This window comes from Saimiri boliviensis, chromosome 19 (assembly GCF_048565385.1).
Source record: "Saimiri boliviensis isolate mSaiBol1 chromosome 19, mSaiBol1.pri, whole genome shotgun sequence".
Lineage (NCBI taxonomy): Eukaryota > Metazoa > Chordata > Mammalia > Primates > Cebidae > Saimiri > Saimiri boliviensis.
The window spans coordinates 31,979,182-32,003,140 of NC_133467.1; the positions used below are offsets into that span (position 1 = coordinate 31,979,182).

The following is a 23,959-nucleotide window of genomic DNA, read 5'->3' on the forward strand; positions in this document are numbered from 1 at the left end:
CTGGGCCACAGAACAGCTCATGTCTCACAGACAAGAATACCCCTCAAGCTGCCGCAAAGGGAGGATTTTTTAGGTAAGGTTTTTGCCCCCCCCCCCCCCCAGGTACTCACAACCCAAATGTAGAGATAGGTACATCAGAGAAAGTGAAGGCTTATCTGCAGACGGACACCACTTTGTGCAAACAGGTAGTCAGCCCTGAGAAGTGGGTGGGAAGGAGGGCTTCACGGATACGGGCAGGGGATGCTTCCGGAGAAGGTGGAATTTGAGCTGGGCCTTGAAGATGGGCATGGTTTAGATAGCATGAGGAAAGGGGAGGGCCAGAGTTTGGGGGTGGGCTCTGGGCAGGAGGGGATAGCAGAGTGTGCAGGGATGTGGCCACGGGAAAATACCAACTAGGCTCCACAGAGGACGAGGGACAGCCGGCAGGAGTCCTTAAGGGCTGGGTGGGAAGAATGGAAAAGGAGGTTGGGGCGGATTGTGGAGGCCATGAAAACTGGGTTAAGTTATTCTGGACACCAGTGACTCTCAACCTCGTTTAGCACTTGGATTCTCAGAGATGCCATCAGGGTGAGCTGGGGCCCAGGAATCTGTGGTTATAACAAGCACCCCACTCAGGGTAAGTCTGTGGCTGCTGGACTGGCGGAACGCTCCAGAAGAACTCTTTGAAGGGAGGGGCTTTTGCAGATTTTAAGTGGGGGTGGGAGGGCAGCAGGCGGGGCAGGTTGGGGGAGAGCAAAAAGGCAGGGGAAGCTGTTTTCTGTTGTGATGGGCCTGTGGGAGGGAGAAGGGCCTGCAGATGAAGGAAATGTCTAGAGCAGGCGTCCCCAAACTGCGGCCCCCTGAGGCCATTTATCTTGCCCCCTGCCGCACTTCAGGAAGGGGCACCTCTTTCATTGGTGGTCAGTGAGAGGAGCACAGTATGCGGCGGCCCTCCAACGGTCTGAGGGACAGTGAACTGGCCCTCTGTGTAAAAAGTTTGGGGACGCCTGGTCTAGAGGACCGAGAAAGGGGCAGAACTGGGAAGCTGTCTGGCTGGGGTGTGGAGAGGGCAGGGGAGAGAACTCATTTATGACTCCATTGCCAATTCCGTCATTCATTCATCAGACATTTATTGAGCATCTACTTAGGTGCCAGGAGCTAGTGACACAGAGATGAAAGGCTTTGCCCCTGACCTTAAGGAGTTCACAGAAGATGGGATATATAAACCAATAATTACGACCAGTGTGGCAAGACCAATGTCAGATGTGTGCTCTGGATGTTGTGAGAGCCAGAGGACAGATTTGACCCTGCCAGGGCAGGGGGCAGGCTGGGGAGGGCTCCGTGGAGGGATTGGTACTTGAAGTGAGACTTAAGAATACAACACATGAGGGTAGGCGTTCCGAACTCAAGCATGATTCAGACTTGAGTTCATATCTCGGCTGTGAAACTTTGAGCAAAGTAACTTTCCTGTGCTTCAGTATCCTCATCTGTGAAATGGGGATCCGTGATAGTATCTACCTCTCAGTGTTGCCAATGAACACATCTGAAGGTTTAACCTGGGGTCAGGTGAGGTTAGCACTCAAATACTAACTATTGCTACTAAATCGCCAGGGAGAGGGAAGCGGAGAAATCTGAGTACATGCAGATAAAGGCGTGTTTCAGGCTGGGCAATCCCCTGTTCTGACTCTCTGCTCCCAGACAGGGAGTTCCATGAGGGCATCTCCTCCTGCACCCTGAATATTGCCAAGGACAGGCTTTCGATGAGCCAAAGCCCTGCATGCATCTGTTGGATTGGATAGAATGATTCTAAAGTGTCAAAGCTTAGGACTGGGAGGGCTGTGGGATGCAGGCATGGGGTCAGCGTGGAGCCAGATCCTGAATTCCTTTGGAGAAGACAGTGGGCAGTTACATTCCCACTAAGGAGAGTTGGTCACCCGTAGTGGTCCATCCAGGCAAGGAATGACTCGCAGTCCTTCCCCCACCCGAAGACCTTTTCCTTGAGGGGAGTTTTGAGGAAGCTGGGAAAGAGGGTGGGAGAAGGTTGAGTGAAGACTGAAAAATATCCCACCTCCGGCTGGGTGCAGTGGCTTACACCTGTGATCCCAGCACTTTGGGAGGCAGAGGCGGGTGGATCACGAGGTCAAGAGATGGAGACCATCCTGGCCAACATGGTGAAACCCCTTCTCTACTAAAAATATAAAAATTAGTTGGGTGAGGTGGTACATGCCTGCAGTCCCAGCTACTCAAGAGGCGGAAGCAAGAGCATTGCTTGAACCAGGAGGCGGAGGTTGCAGTGAGCTGAGATCGTGCCACTGCACTCCAGCCTGGCGCCTGGCTACGGAGTGAGACTCTGTCTCAAAAAAAAAAAAAAAAAAAAAAAAAAAAAAAAAAAAATCCCACCTCCCCAAAGGGAAAAACTTACTGCCCACGTGACCACTGGAGAAACACGGGACTAAGAAGGCATCGATTCTTCCCAGGTGCAGGGAAGGGTTAAGTCTGCGACAGGCAGGTTCTCTGGACTCGCTAATCACTGGTTCACACCATATTAATTACCCAGCCACAGGGGGGAGTGCACAGGAGTAAATTAGCTGGTGAGTTCATAGGGGCCGCTTCTCACATTCCTTAATTAAGACAGCAGCTGGCGGCCGGTGCTGCGACTCCACTCCCTGGGGCCTTTCGGCTGCATCTGCTGCGTTGGTCGCTGGGGCAGGCGTAGTAGCTCCATCTGCCACGTGGAACAGCCTGCACCCGCCATTAGCCCACCTTAATTCGGGCTGGGGGTGAGGGAGCAGGTGTTGACCACGGCCACTCAGGCTGCCGGACTCGAGCATTAACCCCTAGCCGCTTGGTGTGGAGATCCAGGGCGGGGTGGAATTTGGGTGAAGCTTTGTGCCTGGGGGGCAGAATGGGGCTACAGTTCTCTCAGGGGGAGAGATGGAGAAGGGGAAGAAAGGTGGGGTGCCTGAGGAGCTGGGAGAGAAGGGGAGCCAGGCAGGAAAGGAGGCAGAGGGAAAGCAGCTGGCGGGAAGGAGGGGGTGTTGTACTCAGCAGGCTTTTTGGGAGCCACCGTGGGAGCTGAAGAGGAAGGGTGTTACTGGGGTGTGGGTAGGCCTCTGGGCACTGCCTCGAGGGGGTGGTGTGGAATGGGGACTGAAAGGGGAAGGTAGGACCCCTCCTAACCCCTGTCTTTGTGTCTGTTTTCATTTAATCTGCCAGCAGGCACCGCAGGAGCCACAGCCCAAGAGGCTGCCTGGGGCAGGGGAGCCCGTGCGCACCCCTCCCCGGCTAGCCAGCTTAGGCAACAGTGCCAGGACGTGGCAGGAAGACTGGCCTAGAGGGAGAAGACCCTGTAAGGAGCCTGCCTCTGTCACTTCTTAGAAACGCCCACTGTTGCTGAGCCTCTGCAGATGGGAAATGATTGCGAAATGGCCTGACCTCCCATGAGATGGCGCTGGCACCGCCGTGAGCCTGAGTGCCTCGGTAACTTTTGTGCCTGAGGTGCCTCTCTTGTCTCATTCTGGTCCTGGCCCTGCTGGGGAGAAGCAGAGGGAGTGGGGTCTTCGATGAACTAGAGGCATGGTGCACACAGCTGGAGAAACCGGGGCGAGAGGAGAGAGGAGGAAGTGAGTGGGCTGGAACAGCCTGCAGGAGACTGGATGGACACTGGCTTTGGCTTAGGTGGGTCTGCTTTTGAGGCAAAGACACACCATCCCAGAGATTTGAAGGAAGCCTGCATAAAACAGAAACAAAACCACACTGTGCTTTCCTGAGGTAGAGAGGGGGAACTGGAAGCTCGTGCGGGCATTTATCATCGAACACCTGGATTGCTGTCTTGTGAGCACTAATGCATCCAACAGACACTTACAGAGCACGTGTAAGACTTACGGGGCCAAGAACTCAAGCTGATGGTGCCAGTAGTCATGATACTCCCAATGAAAGGTTCAGTCCCAATACTCATCTGTGCCTCAAGTGGGAAGGCATTCCAGAACGAGTACAACATGGGTTGTTCTTCCAGAGAACCTGAGAAAACGGGCCCTCTGAGCAAAGGCGCAGCAACTGATCAATACTGAAGGAGCAGATGTGCTGTCAGCCCCAGTTTCTGCCCACTGTAGCCTCTTCAGCAGTGCAGAGGGAGATGTGAACAGGTCCCGGTACTGGAGGAAGAAGCCTGGGTCTTTCTTATCTTGTGCACCCTGTCAGTAGTCACTGTCGTCACAGTCAATATGAAGGACACAGAGTTATTTGGTGGACGCTTATTTAAGAACAAACCTGGAATTGAAAGAAATCCCAGTGTGTTCAGTCTTCCTGGTTTGGAGAAGGACCATGTTTCATTTTTATCGCTTCTATCTGGATTGTGTTTTCACTTACAAAACAAGGACCAGTGTCTAATCACATCTTAGCTGAAGTTGTCCAGTGAATGGGTCAGATCCTGGTCTAAGCCAGCTGCAAGACCTCAAATGCCTGAGAGGGCCACCAGAGGGCAGCCACAAGGCCCCCAGATGGAGGCTTCTTTCTCTCTCTTGCCCTTAAGGAGCAGCTCCAGATTGCCTCTCCACCGGCAAGCCAGCTAGAGTTCTTCCCTATCTCTTTACCCTGTGGGTAATGTGACCTCATAGAACCCAGGTCCCTAAGATGAGGCACAGGCAAGTCACTCTGGCTGAATAAGTGCATTTAGCTTTGACTTAAAGCGAGAAGCAATGTTTCACAGCACAGAGCCTTGAGAATGTGAGGAGGCTACTGGCGGGGAGTCCTGTGGCTGGCATGGCCAGTGCCTGTGGCTAGCGTGGCTGGGGGTGCTGTGGCAGGCCAGGATCGCCATGGAATGGGGGGAGTAGGAAAGCAGCCCTCTGGCCTCCCCAGGGCACCCTTCCTCAGTGTCTGCAGGGTGTGTCTCTAGAGAACCTTAGTTTCTCTGCTTCCAGAGCAGGGGCGTATGAAGCTGGAGACAGGGCGTCAGAGGAGCGAGTATAACCCATCCATTATTGACCACTTTCAGTCATCAAGGAGTATGGACTCCTTGAACAAAGCGAATCGAACTATTAGGTACTGCAAATCGTTGATATTGATGAACAATATGAAACCAATTGATGGACCTCTATTAACAAAAAAACAGATGCCACAACCACATAACTTTTCAAACAAGTAAGGGGTAACTAGGTAACTTCACGAGCCAGGGCTCTGGGCCAGCCTCAGCTCTGTCTTTGGTAAACTGGAAGGAATCTGGACAGGAGTGGGGCTGTGTGGAAAGGCAGAGTGCTCAGTGCCTGTGGGGCTCTGGCTCTGGTGTTAAGGATTCTATGACTTTGTCCAGGCCAGGCCCTTTTCTGGCTGACCTTGGTCTTGCTGAATCTCTGGGAGTCTCCTCAGCCCATGCTCCACTCATGGGCTCAGCAGCAGCTTGGAAGCTGGAGATGCATTCAGAGCTGCCCCGGGTTTAGCCCCCTGGGACGTAGAGTGATGCTCTTTCTTTTCTTTTTTCAGTTTGAGAGGTGGGGCATATCCATTTTATGATACCCTTAATATAAAAAAGTTTTTACCATCTTATCATTTTTTCCCCAGAAGAACAAATTATTCATTTAGTATTTTAAACACATGTAAGAAGGAAATGACAGGTTTCTTCCACCCACGTGGGGGCTGTCACTGATAAGCCCACAGCAGTCCTGGCAGCACTGTGGGCTGTTACTGTCATTAGCCCATATCGTATTTAGGACTCACTAGAAATAGCATGCAGGTGACAGTATCCACAGCTATAGCACTGCAGGTAAATGTTAAAAAACAAAATAAAACAGAAACAAAACCAACCCTATAAACTCCCAAGTTCACCTAGACTGTAACTTCTCTTGCGATTTCACAGGAAATGACAACAGCAACAACCAGACCTCTAGGGTGTTTAAATCAATCAAATGGGGCTGCACAGCCAGGCTCTGCTCAAAGATGCCAGTGTCATCTTGAACACACCACCATCCGTTATAACCACCTTCGGTCACTGGAATTGCGTCTTATGTAACCAGCTAGCACGCAGCATTGCAATCTTACAATGATCACGTGGACAGTGAACAGTGGTCAATGTTGTCTTTAAAAAAATCCACCTCAAAGACCACACAACCCTGAAAATCTCCCTGCAGCACCTCTCAGACAGAAGTCATCAATATCCCAAGAACCGACCTTTAAGAACAAAATAGAGAGAGATTCAAAATGTTTTCCTGTTCCTCTGAGAGAACAACGTTTTGGGGTGAACCTGGTCATATTTCCTGCTGGCAGAACCACTCGACAACAGTGCCCCTTTCATTCACTTCTTTTCCCTCTCCATCTATTGGCCTCTGGACTGAGAAAGGGGCCAGTGATGAGAAAAAGCAGACAGCAGGGCAAAATTACAATGTGTGTGTTTTTTTTCTTTTTAAAATAAGTCCATGCAAATACAGCTCGAAGCAGTTCTGACTTGCCAAGGGCTCTGAAAGGGCAGCAGATGCTCTTTCTTTTCAGCGTCAAGGTGAGCATATTCAAAGGGACTGAGGACCATAAGAGAAGCGTATGTGCACACACACGTACAAAATTATGCACGAGTCATTTAATGACAGGGATGCATTCTGAGAAATGCGTTGCTAGGAAATGTCATCACCATACAAACATCACAGTGTGTACTTATACAAAGCCAGATGGTATAGCCTGTTGCACACCTATTAACATAGGTATAGGGTATAGCCTATTCTTTTGTTTGTTTGGTTTTTTTGTTTGTTTGTTTGTTTGTTTTTCATTTTCTTTTTTGGTATAGCCTATTACTTCTAGGCTATAAACCTGAATATAATAGGCAACCTGTAATACAATAATATTTTGTAGTTGACATATCTAACCACAGAAAAGGTACAGTAAAAATACAATATAAAAGATAAAAAAATATATACCTGAATGGAGCTTGCAGGGCTGGAGTTGCTCTGGGTGGGTCAGTGAGTGAGTGGTGTGTGATTGTGAGGGCCTGGGACGTTACCGTACACTACTGAAGGCCTTATCAACACTCTACGCTTAGACTGCACTAAATTCATAAAAATATTTTCTTCAGGCCGGGCGTGACGGCTCATGCCTGTAATCTTAGCACTTTGGGAGGCCAAGGTGGGAGGATCACTTGAGGCCAGGAGTTCGAGACCAGCCTGGCAAACATGGCCAAACCCCATCTCTACTAAAAACACAAAAATTAACCAGGTGTGGTGGCACATACCTGTCATCCCAGCAACTCGGGAGGCTGAGGCAGGAGAATCACTCGAACCCGGGAGGCGGAGGTTGCAGCGACCCGAGATTATGCCACTGCCCTCCAGCCTGGAGGGCAGAGTGAGACTCTGTCTCAAAAAAAAAAAAAAAAAACATTTTTTTTTTCCTTCAGTAATAAATTAACCTTAGCGCTGTGTAACATTTTTACTTTATACACTTTTTAGGTTTTTAAAACTTTTTGACTTTTGTAATAAACTGAGACTAAAACAAACACGTTGTACAACTATACAACATATTTTTATATAAGCTCTTTTCTATTAATTTTTTTCACTTTTTATTAAACTTTTTTTTTTGGTGAAAAACTAAGACATAAATAAACACACACACATTGGCCGAGACCTACACAGGCTCAGGATCATCAATATCACTGTCTCCACCACCTCATCTTGTCCCACTGGAAGATCTTCAGGGACAATAACACGCATGGAGCTGTCATCTCCTGTGATACCTCCTGAAGGAACTGCTGGAGGCTGTTTTATAGTTAACTTTTTTTTTTTTTTTTAAATAAGTAGAGGGAATATCCTCCAAAATAACAATAAAAAGTTATAGTAAATTCAGGACCAGGTGTGGTGGCTCATGCCTATAATCCCAGCACTTTGCGAGGCCAAGGCGGGTGGATCACCTGAGGTCAGGAGTTTGAGACCAGCCTGGCCAACATGGTGAAACCCCATCTCTACTGATAAATACAAAAATTAGCTGGGCGTGGTGGCGCATGCCTACAGTCCCCGCTGCTTAGGAGGCTGAGGCAAGAGAATCGCTTGAACCCGGGAGGCAGAGGTGACGGTGAGCCAAGATCGTGCCACTGCCCTCCAGCCTAGGCGACAGAGCAAGACTTCATCTCAAAAATAAAGTTATAATAAATACATAAACCAGTAACATAGTTGTTTATCATTATCACATATGAGCTACTGTACATAATTGTATGTGCTATATTTTTATGTGACTAGCAGAGCTGTAGCTTGTTTGTACCAGCGTCACCACAAGCGCGTGAGAAATGTTGTGCTGTGATGTTAAGGCAGCCATGATATCACCAGGCAGTAGGAAGTTTTCAACTCCATTATACTCTTCTGGGACCACTGTTGTGTATGCAGTCCATCATTGACTGAAATGTTATGTGGCACATGACTGTTTCATATATATATATATATCCTGGTTACAGTGGTGGAGGAGATGATTATATATATTGGGGGGACCTGACTCTGACACATGCTTGTATGGAAAGAAAACATCTATGGCTTCTGTGTCCAGTATCACTGCTTGAACTTAAGTGTGTCTGTTGGTGGGGGCATCTCCGTTCCCACTCCACTGCTTGGTCTTCTGCTATGAGGAGAACCCAGGGTTCAGGTTCTTCTGGTCAGGAAAAGGGCTCAAGGGCTCTGTGATGCTGGGCTTGGGAACTGAAGGACCCACAAAAAGAGGCAAGGAGTCCACAGTCCTCCCGGGGAGCACTGGAGCCCGGGAATGGGCGCGTGTTGACAGGAAAACACCATCACTAGCAGAGAACCTCCTCACAGCCGCCAAGGGGGTCTTGGAGGGTCCTGCTTCTTACGTTCAACTCCTTGGATGAAACCTCACTGGGCTGCAGGCATCTCACCTCTGCATAGATGACAGAACTGTCCTGTGAAAGAGTTGGTTCAGGATGAGGAGGCAGAGGTGAGACAGAGGGTGAGAAAGGAACAGGGATCCCAGCTCACCTTTATTCCTGCGGTGAACTCAGCAGGCCTGGCTGTGGGGAAAGAGTGTGCTCAGGTCAGGTCTCTGTGCGCCACAGCAAGTCCCTCTCCTTCCCACCCCTCCTGGCTGGCTATCTTCTTCTGGAGAGCCAGGCAACCCAGTGGGAGAGATCCCTTTTACTCCTCAACCTCGAATTGAGATGCCTGGGTTCTAGTTCCGAATGGACTACACACCAGTGGTGTGACCTCAAGTCCTGGGCAACTTGCCCTCAGGTAAGAGACTCCTCGGTTGTTCATTTCCCTACTGCCATTTGCAGGAAGGAACAGAAATCCTAGGCCAATTCGCCCCATTTTTGCAGACTAGGAATTGAAATAGCAGAGCAGGTAAGACATTAAAACAACAGCAACAATAAAACTTCCTGTTTTTGAACATCTATTACATGTAGACAATTTTTTTTTTTTTTTGACGGAGTTTCGCTCTTGTTACCCAGGCTGGAGTGCAATGGCGCGATCTCGGCTCACCGCAACCTCCGCCTCCTGGGCTCAAGCAATTCTCCTGCCTCAGCCTCCTGAGTAGCTGGGATTACAGGCACGTGCCACCATGCCCAGCTAATTTTTTGTATTTTTAGTAGAGACGGGGTTTCACCATGTTGACCAGGATGGTCTCGATCTCTTGACCTCGTGATCCACCCGCCTCGGCCTCCCAAAGTGCTGGGATTACAGGCTTGAGCCACCGCGCCCGGCCCACATGTAGACAATTTTTAAGGGTTGTTTCTAGAACCTGGGTTCCATTCCCAACAACTTAGAGTAATCCTGCAAAGCAGGCATTGTCTCCCCTTTATAGGTTAGGTTCAGAGAGGGCCCTTGACTCGCCGAGTCCACAGTGAGGTTTCAAACTCAGTTCTGAGACTCAGAAACCCACACTTCCCATGATGCCATGTGGCCTATTTCTCTGTTAAAGGACCAGCCTTTCCCCCATCTCTGCCACCCGACTCTGACAGCTGTGGCGGAAGCTCATGGTCTTCTTGACTCCATCTTATTGTGGGAACTGGCCTGTTGAGACTTAGACTCTGGAGCAAAGGAAGATTGCATCATTTTTTTTTTCTCTTTTCTTTGTCCTTCCCAGTGTTTGGGAAAGGAGAAAAACCTCTCTGCAGTTACCCTGGTAACAGTGGTGGAGGAGATGATGCTGAGAATGGGGAGAGTGTAGTGGTCCTAGAGGTGTTTGTGGTGAGTGTGCTGTGGAGGAGGAGATGGGTGGTGGTAGCATGGATGATGGTGTGAAGGCGGAAATGGCAGTGAAGGAGGAGAGGGTGGTGACACTAATGGAGGTAAATACGATGGTCTTGGTGATGGTGGTGGTCACAGTAATGATAGTAATGATAAGGTGGTAATGACAGTTGCAGTGATACTTTCATCATAGGTCCAAAACTTCTGTTCGCAAAGGTACCAAGTTTGGCCTGAGATCACTCACCTGCACTCCTCCGTGAGGTCCCACGCCGCACAGAGTAGACGACACCTTCACCTTTCTCTTCCTGGTGATGCCCTGGAGAAGGAATGAGGCTGAAAGAGGATCCACCTGACTCTCCCACCTCATGCCGTAAGCGTCCTGAAGACATGGAGAGAAGCCCACTGGGGCTCTGTCATGGTGATAAGTGGCAATGGGGGTTGGTCACTAACGTGGGGGTAGCCATCATGGCAGGAGGAGTCTGGACCCCTTAGCAATTTTTTGCAGCTTCCCTAGCCCTGATATGGTTTAAATCAGAGGTTGACCAACTTTTTCTGTCAAAAAGGCAGTAAATATTTTTGGCTTTGTGAGCTGTATAGTCTCTGTCACAATGATTCAACTCTGTAGTATGAAAGCTCTCATACAAAATAAACAAATGAGCATGTCTGTGTTATAGTAAAACTTTATCTACAAAAATAGGCAGTGTGCTGGGTTTGGACTATGGCCCATAAGTTGGCCAACCCTTGGTCCAAACCTTCCCTGCCCCATCTCCGGCAGCCCTGGCTCCCTTCCCACCTCCCTCTCTCACCACCAGCTCCACAGCACTCCCTCACCACGCCCTCCCTAGAAGCTGTTTGCTTTCCTTTCCCAGATGACTCCAATTCCTGAGACACAGGGCTCAGGAATTGGAGTCATCTGGAGAGAGCTCCCTTCTTCTTACTGCCCTTAAGAAGCTCTTCTTGGCCCACATGGGCAGAGCACCATCCTGCTGGAAGTCCTTACCATTGGCATATGGTGAGCACCTCTCTCCACCTGGAGTGGTGGGTGGTATCTGGGATGGAAGGGGTCCTAGGAGATACAAAGGCACAATTCACTGAGTATCCCTTAGAGGGCACGTGGGACAGGGGACAGGAAAGCTGTGAGCAAGAATGGCAGAGAGGACGCTGGAAGTTTGAGGCTGATTTGATTAGGAGGGCTGATTCACAGGTCTGGACATGGTTGGTTTTTAATGGGATGTTTCCTTTAAAAAATACCTCAGATGGCTCCTTGGGAATCACAAACTAGGAGGAAGTAGGGTCAGCAAGAATGGATCACATTTTTGCATGGAGAGGGCCTAGGCTTACCAGTCAGGTCACTTTTCTGAAGGAAGAAAAGCTAATAACTTTGACCATACACTATATGCCAGGCAATCCAAATAAAACATAATCTTCCTAGTAAAGCACCTACCAGTGACCAGCACATAGATTTCAAAAACACCCCACTTTCTAATTCTTTGGTGTCTAATGTTCTTCACAACCATTTGCAAAGGTTGATACTTTTATCTCCGTTTCATAGATGAGGTGACTGAGGCTGAGGAAGGAGTCTTCTTTAAGGTCATCGTAAGTGGTGGAGACAGAATCTTAATGCAGGTTTCATGCCTTTTCTCCATTAGTACACTGACTCTGAAACAGCACGTGGTTCCATAACTTTAACAGTAACTCCTGGGACAGGAATTGGGTCACATGCAGACTTTAGAACACTTGATTCATGCCTGGTGCCCAAGAAATACTTACTACTCTAACAGCTGGAAAGCATCAGAATCACGGGGTAGAATATGTGGGAATGGCTTCTTCTATAAAATCAAGAGGGCATTTATGGACACCTAGACAGATCCCCGATGATTAAGCATTCTCCAATGTTCATTTGTCAGGGCTGAGAAATGAGCCTCAGCTTCGGAGTCTCCATTCGATGAAGAGTTCCATGAGTTTGGCAGACTTTTGTTTTATGAGATGAGTGACAACAGGTAGTAAAAGGAACACTTTTAAACAAGCACAGCAGAACCTGTATGTGCAGGTAAGTGCACTTTGAAGTGGACCCCTTGCATGACCATATCCTCGTTCCAGTAACACCACCATTGGTCAAATGTTCTAAAAATTGACTTTGGACATCACATCTGTTGACCGTCTTTGATGGTGGCATATTTCTGTTTGTTGAAGAATGGCTATGCTATCTGGAAATGGTTGTGAGTCTCTTAGAACTGGGTGTGGAGAATAAGGCTATTGATCTGGCTGTTTTTCCTCTGTAGCTATAGATTTGGTCCTGAAAGTGACTTTCTGAGCAATATTCTAAAGAATATTTTGTGTGCCCGACATTCTGAGATATTAAGATCACCCCCAGTAGTCCTGTTTGCATGAGAGACAGGCTCCTTGGTAAAATGAAGCCCATCTGCTCAAGATTGGTGGTGACGGTATATAATCTCTACATCAAGAGGATGCTCTTTTGTTCCCTGTGAAAGACATCTTCTTCTTGAGGATCTTTCACTAGTGACCGCACTTTCACCATCTTGTCTGTGGCTGGAGAGGGAGAAAATTGTGACGCGCTACTCTGCCTTTAATGCTTTGACTCAGAGGTGAGTGGACAGAAACAGAAGCTCCTGTGTTACTGAGGACATTTGGAGGAGACTTTATTAGACACAATGACATACGACTCACAGATCTTTGGTTTGTGGTTCCCTACTCCAGCTGCCTCCCCAGTAGCTCTGGGCCTCCTCTCCTTTTTCCCCACTATGAAGGGATACCTTAAAGCAAACCTAGCCTATGTTGAATCCAGACTCAATACTAGTGAGAAGGGTGGGGATAGGAAGTTGTATGGACAGAAGACTACAAATTCAAAAGGGGAGAGGAAGTTGAAGTCTGGTCCAAGCCCTCACTAGGCGCCTGGTGAGGTGGGGTGTTGGGACTAGGGATGGGGAGAGACCCTTTCAGCCACCCTGGTGAATGCAGGAAGGAATGCTTTGAACATATGACTGGGTGGTCTTCCTTAATTGGCAGGCTGGCCCAGTTCCTGGAAAGCTCATCCCAAATTTCTCAGCAGAGGGAGCTGCGAACTTAAATAAGCAAATAGCTTTGGATGTCTGTGAGAGCAATGACTTTTGTCCTAGACAAGTAGAAAATAAAAACATTGCCCTGCAGAGGAGGAAGTTTATTCGAACCTCTGTGGGCAGATTTGAAGCCCTAGGAATGAACTGACACCAGACAGCTCTGGCACTGGTAGCCATTCTTTACATGTGGCCTGAGGCAAGCAAAAGGTAGAGTTGGAATAAACGCGTGGCCACACGTGAATGAAAGCCAACATTCATTCTTAATTATCACGACTGAGACAGGAAGAAGAAGAGTGTCTGGAATATCACAATAAATAGATAACCTGCAATGTCATTTTTCTGATTGTTTTCCTCCACATCAGAATTTTAACCAACCTTTTTCTTTTCAGTAACTTTGATTACAAGCGTTAGGGAATGCACAGAGGAGAAAGGGCAGCCTGGGAACCTGCTGGTGTGATCTGCTCAGATTAGAATGAGAATTTACTGAGCACCCACTATGTGCCAGTCTAATACATGAGGTGTTAGATAAATGCTCTTCATTAACTTAAACCCTTAGGGTATCCCTGGAGAGGAAGCTGATTTAGGGAGTCTTACAGTGAACTGGCTCCAGGCTATGGAACTGAAGGTACTGTTGGGGCCAGGCCGTTGCTCAGTCTTGTTGATCATATTTCCTTTCTGATAGTTAATCTCCTCTGCACACTCTGCTACAGTAAAGTACTGTACAACATGAGTGTGTGTGAGCCTGTACATATACACTGTAGTTCTGTCTTTCTCCTCTGCTAAGCAGACCGGAGCTCTGCTGAGCTCAATGAGAGCGAGAGGCGGAGACCTCGGTCTTTTTGTTTGTTTGTTTTTCGGTCATATTCCTAGCCACAGATTGTCTTTCTAATGTAAAGGACATTGACATGCATCATGTTTGGCTTGTAATAATTCCTTGGTTTATGTTCTGTTCACGCCTGAGTGTGCGGTCGTGTTTGTGAGCATCTCTGGATGACTGCGAGCCTGTGAGTGAGTGCATGTGTGTGCATGTTTTGGAAGCATTAACTGTCCTTCCATGTGCCCCTTTGTGTGACACAGGGAGAGAAGTCCCTCTTCCCACCCCGCACCCAGGAGAAGAGAGTGGCTGGTCATGTCAGACTCTGGCTTTTCAAAGGTTAGGCAGGGCCTGGCACAGGGATTTGGCAGCTAAGAAAGCCAAGGAGAGTTACGGACCAGCTTTTCTCCAGGGTCTCAAATAAACCAGAAATGCAGCAGCAATGACCATCATGCCAAACAGGCTCACAGGCAGCCAAGGAACCAGCCGGTTGCTGCCGGTGGGAGTAGACAAGGCTTGAGAACCTGGAAATGGGGAGAGGAAGGTGGCCATGAGCACCGAGGATAAAATTCAGAAATGCATTCCAGCCTGGCACAGGAGGCAGAATGACTGGTATTGGGGGAGCCGTCTGGCCTGGAGGAGCCTTGTAGATGGGCACGAGGGACGGCTCAGGCACTGCCAGCAAGGATGATGGCGACACCGTGAGCGACCACGTGACTGCTCCCCCCATGATGCTTCCCACTCTTCATGGACTTCAGTATTTCCCTGCCAGGCTCAGTGGACAGATGGACCAATTAGGGTCCACACTTGGTCATGCAGTGGCTGCCACGGGTCCAGCACTGTGCCAGGCACGGTGGGAGGTACACAGAGGGTGAGATCTGACCTCTGTCAGCTTGCTGGGGCTCAAAGCTCTGGTGAAGGACAAAACGCACCCTTCAGAGAGAGCTTCCTGGGCTCACTCCTCTCTCTGGAGACACTGTTCTCAGCCTCGCAGGAGTAGTTCCCAGCATCATGCTCTGACTTCACCGGGAAGAGCAGGGAGGCGGATCCACCACAGGGAGCTGAGTGGTTCCCCACAATCTTCTCATCAAGGTAGAATGAATACCGGATCGGAGGGGAGCCCCTCTGGGCCTCACAGAGGAGCTGCACCACGTCCCCCACAGCAGGGTCAGCGGGCCCGTGTTGCAGAGTGAGCACAGGGCGGGACACAGGAGCTGGGACACATATGGGGTGGGAGGTTCAGCCTGACCACCCAGGACCTGGCTTCCTCCTCTTCCAGGGACCCTTCCTCCAACTCCCTTCCTCCCAGGGGGTCCCACTGCCCCATGCCCAGACCCCTGGGGGCATCTCCCCACCCTTGTGCACTTACCCTGCACTCTGACCTCCAGCCGGGGGCTCTGCTTCTGGACCTGGCCACCCTCAAGGGCTGCCTCACACCAGTAAAGCCCAGAGTCTTCCCCCTTGACTCCTGGGATGCAGAGTTCTGGGAGGGGGCCCCTGTCCTGCAAGGTGTGGCCGTCCTTGTGGAAGGAGAAGAGGAGCCTCAAGGCTGACCTCAGGGGGTGTAGCTTTGTCTGACATCTCAGGGTCACCAGGCTCCCCTCTCGGGGCTCAGGAGAGGGGATGACACTCAGCACAGGAGGTGGGAACAGCTCTGGGGAGAAGCAGGCCCAGGTCTCAGGAGGCAAGTCCAGGGTGATGAAGCCCAGGAGGCTGAGGCCTGAGCTCCTGCTCATCCCATGCTGCAGCCTGGGGACCCTGATGGGAGGCAGTTTCATCCCCAGGACCTGTCCTCTTGCCCTCACCCACAAGCTCTGAAATGACTCCCTCGCAGCCAGTGGGGGCCTTCGAGGTCTTCTAGTCCGCAGAAGGGAGGGCGAGCCTGGACCGGTCCGTCCTCCTCCCAGCACCCCCTCCCAGGGATCTCCCTGCTCCTTCCCCTGGTTCCAGATGTGTCCCATGGTGGGGAGGGGGACATTCAGACAACATCTTGGGAAACCTCAGGGCACCACACATTGGCCGAGCATGAGGGGCAGCCAGAGACAGGGATCCTGCCCAGAGAGCTACTGACCCCTAGAGACAGGACCCCTGAATGGAACCTCCTGCCCCACAAACTCCCAAGCTGGTGACTCACCTCGGACTTGAACCATGGCAGCCTCTGAAATTAGTGTGAACGTCTGTGGAATATACATCACCTGCCCGGTGCAGTGGTACTGGCCACGGCTCTGCAGTGTTGCTGCTCCCACGGACAGAGTCTGCTTTCCCTCATAGAAATGAAGGACTTTCCCATCTTTGTAGAACTTCACCTGAGACACTGATATATTCTTCCGTCCCTGACATCGCAGAGTCAGGGCATCTCCTTCAAACACAGGGTCTGGCCAGGCTTGGAGGCACAGCCAGGCTGTGAGACACAGAGACAGGGAAACCCTGGAGCAGCAGCTCCCATGGGTCACTTCTCTCCCGCTGACCCCAGCCTAAGGCCTCTGCTGGGGATGGAGGCCCTTGGATGGCACAGGGCAGTGTCTCTGTCTCCAGTCCTTCATGCCGGCCAGGGCGGGGCAGGACCCGGACTTCCTTCACTCCCTCTCCTTCCTTTCCTTCTTTCCTTCTTTCCTTCCTCTTCCCTCTTTCTCTTTATTCCTTTCCCTTCCCCTCCCATTCTCTCCTCTCCCTGTGTCTTCTCTCTGGCTTTCTTCCTACCCACCCTCCTTGTCTTCTTTATACTGCACTTTCCTGTCTGCCTTGGCAAGCTTGGCTTCCTTGCACTCATCCTGTTCCTTGTCTTGCCTCATTCCTCCTGGCTCAATTCCCTCCAGCCTGGACTAACTTCTCATCCTCTGGCTACCTAGTGTGACACTGTCTTCGGCCTTCACTTCTGATAACAGCGGCATCTCTGTCCACCAGAAAGCAGTTGGCAGGGAGTGTTGGAGGGGCCACAGCCTTAGCTGTCTCCTTCCTGCCTTCCACAGTGGGTTTTCCGAGGCCCAGCCTCCATCTCCCCACTCGGCAGGGTTTCAGCTTCCACCACTGTCATGGAAGGGATCTGTTCTCTCTGTCACTATTCCTGAAATGTATTCTATGCCCTGATGTGGGCAGAAGAGCTCCCAGGGATCCACCATCACCTGCAGGGCAATCTGAGCCTGTACCCTAGCTGTATCATCTCTGATAAGCCAAACACCCCCATTCCCAGACAACCTTCTGAGCAGGCCTAATGGCCTGAGAGTAATGAGGAGTAAGCAGTTAGGGAGCCCCAGCACACCCTGCTCTTGCCTGTATCTTCTGGATCCTTAGGACCCACTCTCCTCACCCTGGAAGTAATGATGCTCACTGCATCACTAAATGGTAAGCCTTGCTCCCACAACTGCTTTTTCTAGCAGCACTAAGTGTTGGTTTGAACTCTGTTCCCCTGGAGTCACAGAACATATCCTTGGAGGTCAAGATTTCATAGGTGAGAATTTTTCCTATTTGACAGAAAGCTCCATGGAGGTCAGTGGGACAGAATGGGGTGGAGGGAAGGGGATCTGAGGAAGGAAGGAAGACTGATCAGCAGACAAAGGTGCCTGCTTCTCTGAACATAAAAGGAAGGAACGGAGTCCCAGTATTGTTGAGTTGAGAATATAGGAGCTCCAGATCCACATAGAGAGAAGACAGAGATATAGTCACCTTTAAGGAAATAGAATAGAGGCCTAGAACCCCACTGCTGAGGCTTGGGTCACCCTAGGACTACCCTTGGCCTTAGACTAGTGGAGTTCTAGGTGTCTCCTCTTCCTGGGAACAGGCCAAGATCATTGAGGAAGAGGCCTAGTCTGGAGTGGCTCTGCAGATGCTGCTGGGTGACCCCATGGCACTGTCCTGTTCCCATCCAGTAAGTTTTGGCCCATAGACATACTTTGAGCTAGAAGAGATGTGGACAAAACTTACCAGTTTTCCCAACACAGGGAACTGCAAGAGAACAAAGTAACACAACTAGGTTAAGTAGCAAAAAGAACTTTCTGACAGGGAGGCCTGTCACTTCAGCAATGGGGACTTACACCCGTTCAACCAACCACCCAAACATCCAACCACCCAGCCACCAAACCACCCACCCACCCATCCACACAACCTTCTAACTATCCCTTCATATAGCCACTCAACCACCAAGCAACGCAGCCATCAACCATCCAACTGTCCAACTACACAGCCACCCAACCACTCACCCATCTAGACATCCCAGCAACCAATCACCCAACCACTCAACCATCCAACCACTTAACCACCCAGCCACCTAGCCATCCCATCATACAACCACCAACCACCCAGCCACCCAGCCACCTATCCACCCAGCCACCCAACCACCCAGCCACCCAGCCATACAACCACCCAGCCACTTGACCACTCAACGTCTATGGTAGATCTCCCTAGAACTCTTTGCCCTATTTAGATTTAACGCTGCCTCTCAAACAGATCTTCCCTGGGATCCCAATCAAAAGAATTTTTCCCAATCACTAAAATGATGCCCCATTATATTATCATCAAAGCACTTATCACTATTTGAATTTATCTTATTCCTTAAATTGTCTACATGTTATCCCCTGTCTCTCTATCTGGAATGTAAGCCCCATGCAGTGGTGACTCTGCCTATCTTACTCATTGCCATATTTTCTATGCCTAGGATCTGTGCCTGGAATATAGTCTGTGTTCAGTAAGCATCTGCTGAATAAATGCATGAATGCTTTTTTTTTGAATCCAGTTATATGGGGTGGGAAGCAAAAAGTAGAAAACACAGGACTAGGCTCTCGCACAAATGTGCCTGAGGGTCCTACCACCAACATCTGCAGGAGAACCCATACATAAGGGCAGGAGCTGATTCTTGTGGTCTTATCTGTCCACAGAGCTCTGGTGAAAAGAGTATGGAAATGATCAGACTGAGGAGGCAAAGTTCCCTGTAAGAGTAATCATTAAAGATGTGAGACATTGTCAGGCAGCGTGGATGAATGAGAGAACTACAGACAAACCAGGTGCATCCCACAACATGCTTGCATCTTGTGTGTGCTGCATTTATGCTTTTAAATGAGCGAATGTGTGAGGAGAATAGGTGGCCTGGGAAGAGAGGCCAACTTACAAAATGATAACAGATATGGCTTAGATAGGTTTGAATAGCCCAAGCAATGGAAGACCCTGAATTGAAGGGCATAGATGGATATGAAGCAGTGAACAATATTCTGGACTTTGGGGCAAGGGTGAAACAATGAATGAATGTAGGCTGAGTGCAGTGGGTCCAGCCAATCCTCGTACATTTACTTGTGTCCTTCATTGCTGACACATCCTAGGTATTTTGCATAACACCAAAAAATGCAAGATTGGCTTTGGGAAGAGTGAGTGAAAACCCTCCAAGAGCAGATGTTTGGCTGTGTCATATGGTGCCATCTTTACTTTCTACACTGCTTTGGACACAGATGGCATCTTTCAGCTCAATTCTCTGTTCAGCTCAGGGTCAGCCCAGTCATAAGTTCTCAAGAGTGTACAGAACAATGAGTCTTTTCCTTATCATCCCTCTATCTCCACCTCTAACCCCCGTCTATCAGCTTGGTGTAGTGGAAAGCATGCAGAATTTGGAATCAGATGACCTGGACTTGAGTCGTGAATTTCCCTCTTTCTGTATGACCTTGAACAAGTTGTCTAAATTCCAGAGCCTTCAATATCTCGTTCTGTCATATCACATGATAGATACGATAATTGTCATTCTTTTTTTTTTTTTTTTTTTTTTTTTACAGTGTAGTTGTGAAGGTTATATTGACCCACTGCCTGGGAAAGAGTTTACTACATTAACTGAAAGCAGAAAGGAGCCTGACCCCAGAGTGAGGGAGACCTTACTCTGTAGTTATGTCTTCTTTCCCTTCCCCTCCTCACTGGAAAACAATTTTGCAGCTACAAAGTGCTAAACCAGCATCCCCAAACTACGGCCCATGGGCGGCATGCAGCCCCCTGAGGCCATTTATCCGGCCCCCCGCTGCACTTCAGGAAGGGGCACCTCTTTCATTGGTGGTCAGTGAGAGGAGCACAGTATGTGGCAGCCCTCCAACGGTCTGAGGGACAGTGAACTGGCCCCCTGTGTAAAAAGTTTGGGGACGCCTCTCTAAACTAACAGGGTTGAGGCTACCGAAACCAGAAACAAGAGAGAAGGCACTCAGGAAGCAGAGATGCACTTAAAATGAGCTCATGCCCCCAAATCCCAATGACTTGCTGCTCATGATATTGCAAGATCTTGGAGGCGGGGTTACAAAATTGCCTCCTGTAATCAAAACAAGCAGCCAACGGGGAACATACACAGTGGGTGACACCTGCTCACAGCAGTTCCTGCAATGAGGGCTGGGGACCTCCGTCAGCCATATGCTGAAGATGAGGTGACAGTGTGTTGAGGTGGCCAAGAGTTACTGTCAAACCAAGTTGTATAATACAGTTCTGAATAATGAAGGCAGCAGCTTCCCCCGGCCCCACCAACTCTAGGAGCAGGATAATTTCCTCTTAGAGTTGTCGGGGCATTGGAAGATATTTAGCTGGGAAACATGCAACAGAGGAGGTACCCAAAATACTTGGTGGGCTAATCTTAAAAGAAGGGAGAGACTTATTCTGACTCACTTTATAGGACAGAAATGGAAGCTAGAGGGACAGGGAGGCAGCTTTGAACTTAACAAGAAGAACTGTCTGACCGCTGAGATCTACCATGGTGGGACATGCTACCGTGCCAAGCTGCAGCAGCCACATTGCTGGGAGGGTTGTATGGGACCCCATGACACACCTTCTGTGGATGCTGTGTGAGTATTTAGCGGCAGGCTCCAGTGGTAGGGCGGAATTTGTCTAATGTTCAGCTCAGAAGAAAATTAAGGCTACTTTCCCAAACGTTAAATACATATTTAGAATTCAGCCAGGTTTCAGCATGTCTAGCGTCAGGGTTCCTAGCCTCCTGGAGCCCTGACAGCCAATAATAGTAATAGCCACCAACTTATTGTGACCACATCCTGCTCTAGAGAGCAGAAATAGTAGTTCTACACTTACAGTATGGTAAATGTTCCTATACACCCAGCCCCAGGGCCTGTGTTTTAGGCTGTTTTTCCGGGGTCCCTGAGCATCAAGTGGGACCACATTTGCTGGTGCTGGGTTCTCCATTACACGGTGCACCAGTCCGCTGCTCACTGACTCCCTTCTCTCCTCCTTTGCTGTCTGTCATCCCTGTCCTGGGTTCCAAGCTGGAATACTCGCAGACTGTATCTAGATGAATTTGCAAGTTAGCGCCAATTGCCCCTTGGAGTCTTTTGCTTGGAGTATGTCTAGGCACTAGGCCATCCCGTCCCTGCCTCAGTGTGAGCATTAGACCTTTTCATTTGTCCAAATGCCCATCCATAGAACAAACAGCGTAGCATGCTGTGCTGGAGAAGGAACACTGAGTGGGACAGGCATTTTCCTCACAGGGTCAGATTCTCAAAAAGTCTGTTCAGGAAGAGGTTATATTTAGGGACAGTTCTGCTTTTCTAGTTCAATGAAAACAAACAGCCAACGAGCCATTAGGATCAAGAATTAAACAAAACATAGGTCCACTTGGAAACTATAAAGTGAAACAAAATATATGCGCGAATTATTTCTTTTAGGTAGCAGAGAGATGACACTGGCCGAGACTGAGCTGGGTCTGGGGGAGCCCAGTGACCCTCCCATGCAGTCCTGTACCCTTAGACCAGCTCCCTCAGTTACAAGTAACCTGCATGAGGAGAAATGAAGAGAAGAGAGACCTGGCTAGGATAACGGATTTGATTCTACAAACCAGTCCATGGATCTGAAACAGCTCCCAACAGACAGAAGATGTAGGCAGAAGAGAGACTGTCAATTTGAAAAGGTCTTTGGTTACTCAGAGCACAGGCCTTTCAACCAGGTGAGAAGGCTGGCCATTGTTAACTGGTTCTAAGAAAATGCAGAGGCTCCATAAAAATACATCACCCTGTAAAATTCCACCTCCCACTGCTAAGCAAAATGCTAGGGACTGTTTTCCCTCATTGCCCTGACCCTGGCCCTGTCGCCCCCAGCAGTCCCCTTCCCTTCCGTAACCTCAATTGCTTTTCGAGGCAACTCTGATGAGGATTTTAACCCAATGTCACAAGGTAGAAATGTCACTGGGGTGTAAGGAGACCTTGTAATGTGTTTTTCTGCCTCCCTAACTTATCTCTGACACATCGAAGGTGTACCCTGCCAAGAACCCAGGACAATCGAATAGGAAACACTGAGGAGACCCTCCTATCCCAGTGCCTGTCTCTCCCGAGCATGCCCAGGTGCACCCACCTGTCTTGAGCTCCAGCCACAAACCCACCGGAATTGGGAAAGGGATAATGAGGAACTTGGTGTCTCAGGATGACTTCTAATCCTTAGTGCTCTGGGAGGGGATGCCCATGCTCAGTGACTTACCGAAGAGCAGCACAGCCGTCCAGAGCAGCATGGGGCCTGTATCGGCACAGAGGAGGGAACACAGGTCAGATTCAGGCAGGGGCGAAGCTGGCAGAGAGCAACCAGGCCTCAGGCCCGAAGGTTGGGTGGGTGACCTGAGCTGGGTGGTGCCACAGCTTGATAGTTGAAAAGGAAGTGAGAAAGAAACTTAAAAAGCTCTAATTGGTGTTTCCTCTTTGGTTGAAGAAGTATTACATGAATATGTTTTCTTGAATGTGAAGCACGACGGAGTCGGTAAATCACTAATGAATCCCTGACATTTTCTGTGGCTTCAACAAGCCCATGCCAGGGAACCGGGATGGACCATGGCTATGGGACACCTCCATTAGAAAGATCCAGAGTCTGCCTGAATGTGCTTGGCCTCAGCATCGTTCAGCCTGGGAGATGGCACCCAACTGGAAAACTAAGCTCATCTACTCTCTGACCCCCGAGTGACCTCCTAGCTTCGGAGGCCCTCATGTCTCCAGAGGCAGATGTGTGTGGATGCCGCAATGGGATGGAGAAGTGGAGCTCTGAGGACTGTTCACAGGATCCTCAGTTCGGGAGGGAATCAGGCATCGATGGGTTCAGAGTAGAGCGCAGATGGAGCTCCAGAATCTGAGCCTTTTAAGACTGGCAGGTGTTATTTTGAGAACTCTTCCTTAAAAGACACCATTAAGAGAGGGACTAGGTGAGCTGTGGTGTGATGAGATAGCTTAAATATATGTGGCAACAAAGAGCCTGTATATGAAATATGAGAATTTCTGCAAGTCAGTAAAAAAAAAAAAAAACAAAAACACCACACACACAGACAACATACTAGAAAAATGGACAAAAAGAACTGGATAGGTACTTCACAGAAGCAGATATCTACATGTCAAATAAACATTGCAAAAGGAGCCTGACATCATAAATTACTGTGGAAATGCAAATTTAAACCACAATGAGATACCATTACACCTACCATAAGAATAAGGGAGTGATACCAGCTGAGACTGAGCTGGGTGGGGGGAACCCAGTGACCCTCCCCATGCAATCCTTTACCGTGTATTGGTGAGGATGTGAAGAAATTAGAACTCTTGTGCACTACTAGTGTGACTATAAATTGGTACACTCATTAGAAAAATGGCCTGGCAGAAACTACCAAGACTAACCACAGGGATTCCTGATGGCTCAGCATTTTCACTCCTAGGTACATGTTGAACAGAAATGTATACATATGGGCATCCAAAAACGTGTACAAGAGTGCTCTCAGCAGCATCATTTGTAATAGATACAAATTGGAAATTATTCAACGGTCCCTCAGCACAGAAAGAGGTTGCACATTTCCATCTCCTCTGTGGACAGAATGGGAGAGTTTAAGGTGAAACACAGAGGCAGGCAAAATATTAGGAAGCATTTTCTTTTTTCTTTTCTTTTCTTTCTTTTTTTTTTTTTTGAGGAGTCTCGCTTTGTTGCCCAGACTGGCGTGTAAT

The 23,959-nt window shown here is 49.2% G+C and overlaps 1 protein-coding gene across 1 annotated transcript; it reads right to left on the minus strand.

Moving 5' to 3' along the window:
* Nucleotides 1-6,708: 6,708 nt before the first annotated feature.
* FCRL6 (Fc receptor like 6) lies at nt 6,709-22,625 on the minus strand. The gene is made up of 10 exons (XM_074390099.1): nt 22,467-22,625; nt 17,958-17,978; nt 16,171-16,437; nt 15,406-15,690; nt 14,969-15,250; nt 14,435-14,560; nt 11,146-11,211; nt 10,390-10,461; nt 8,937-8,968; nt 6,709-8,860 (listed from the first exon to the last, which is right to left on the minus strand). The coding sequence occupies exons 1-10, from the start codon at nt 22,495-22,497 to the stop codon at nt 8,735-8,737; spliced, it is 1,308 nt and encodes a 435-aa protein (XP_074246200.1). The 5' UTR covers nt 22,498-22,625; the 3' UTR covers nt 6,709-8,734.
* Between the last annotated feature and the right edge of the window lie 1,334 nt (nt 22,626-23,959).

Coding starts and splice junctions, on each gene's coding strand:
- FCRL6 (XM_074390099.1), bottom strand. CDS start 22,497: ATGCTGCTCTGGACGGCTGTGCTGCTCTTCG. Junction 14,561..14,968: donor CAGGAAGCTCTCTCTGAAGG/GTGCGTTTTGTC, acceptor CCCCATTTCCAG/GTTCTCAAGCCTTGTCTACT. Junction 11,212..14,434: donor GAGACCCTGGAGAAAAGCTG/GTCCGTAACTCT, acceptor TGTATCTCCTAG/GACCCCTTCCATCCCAGATA.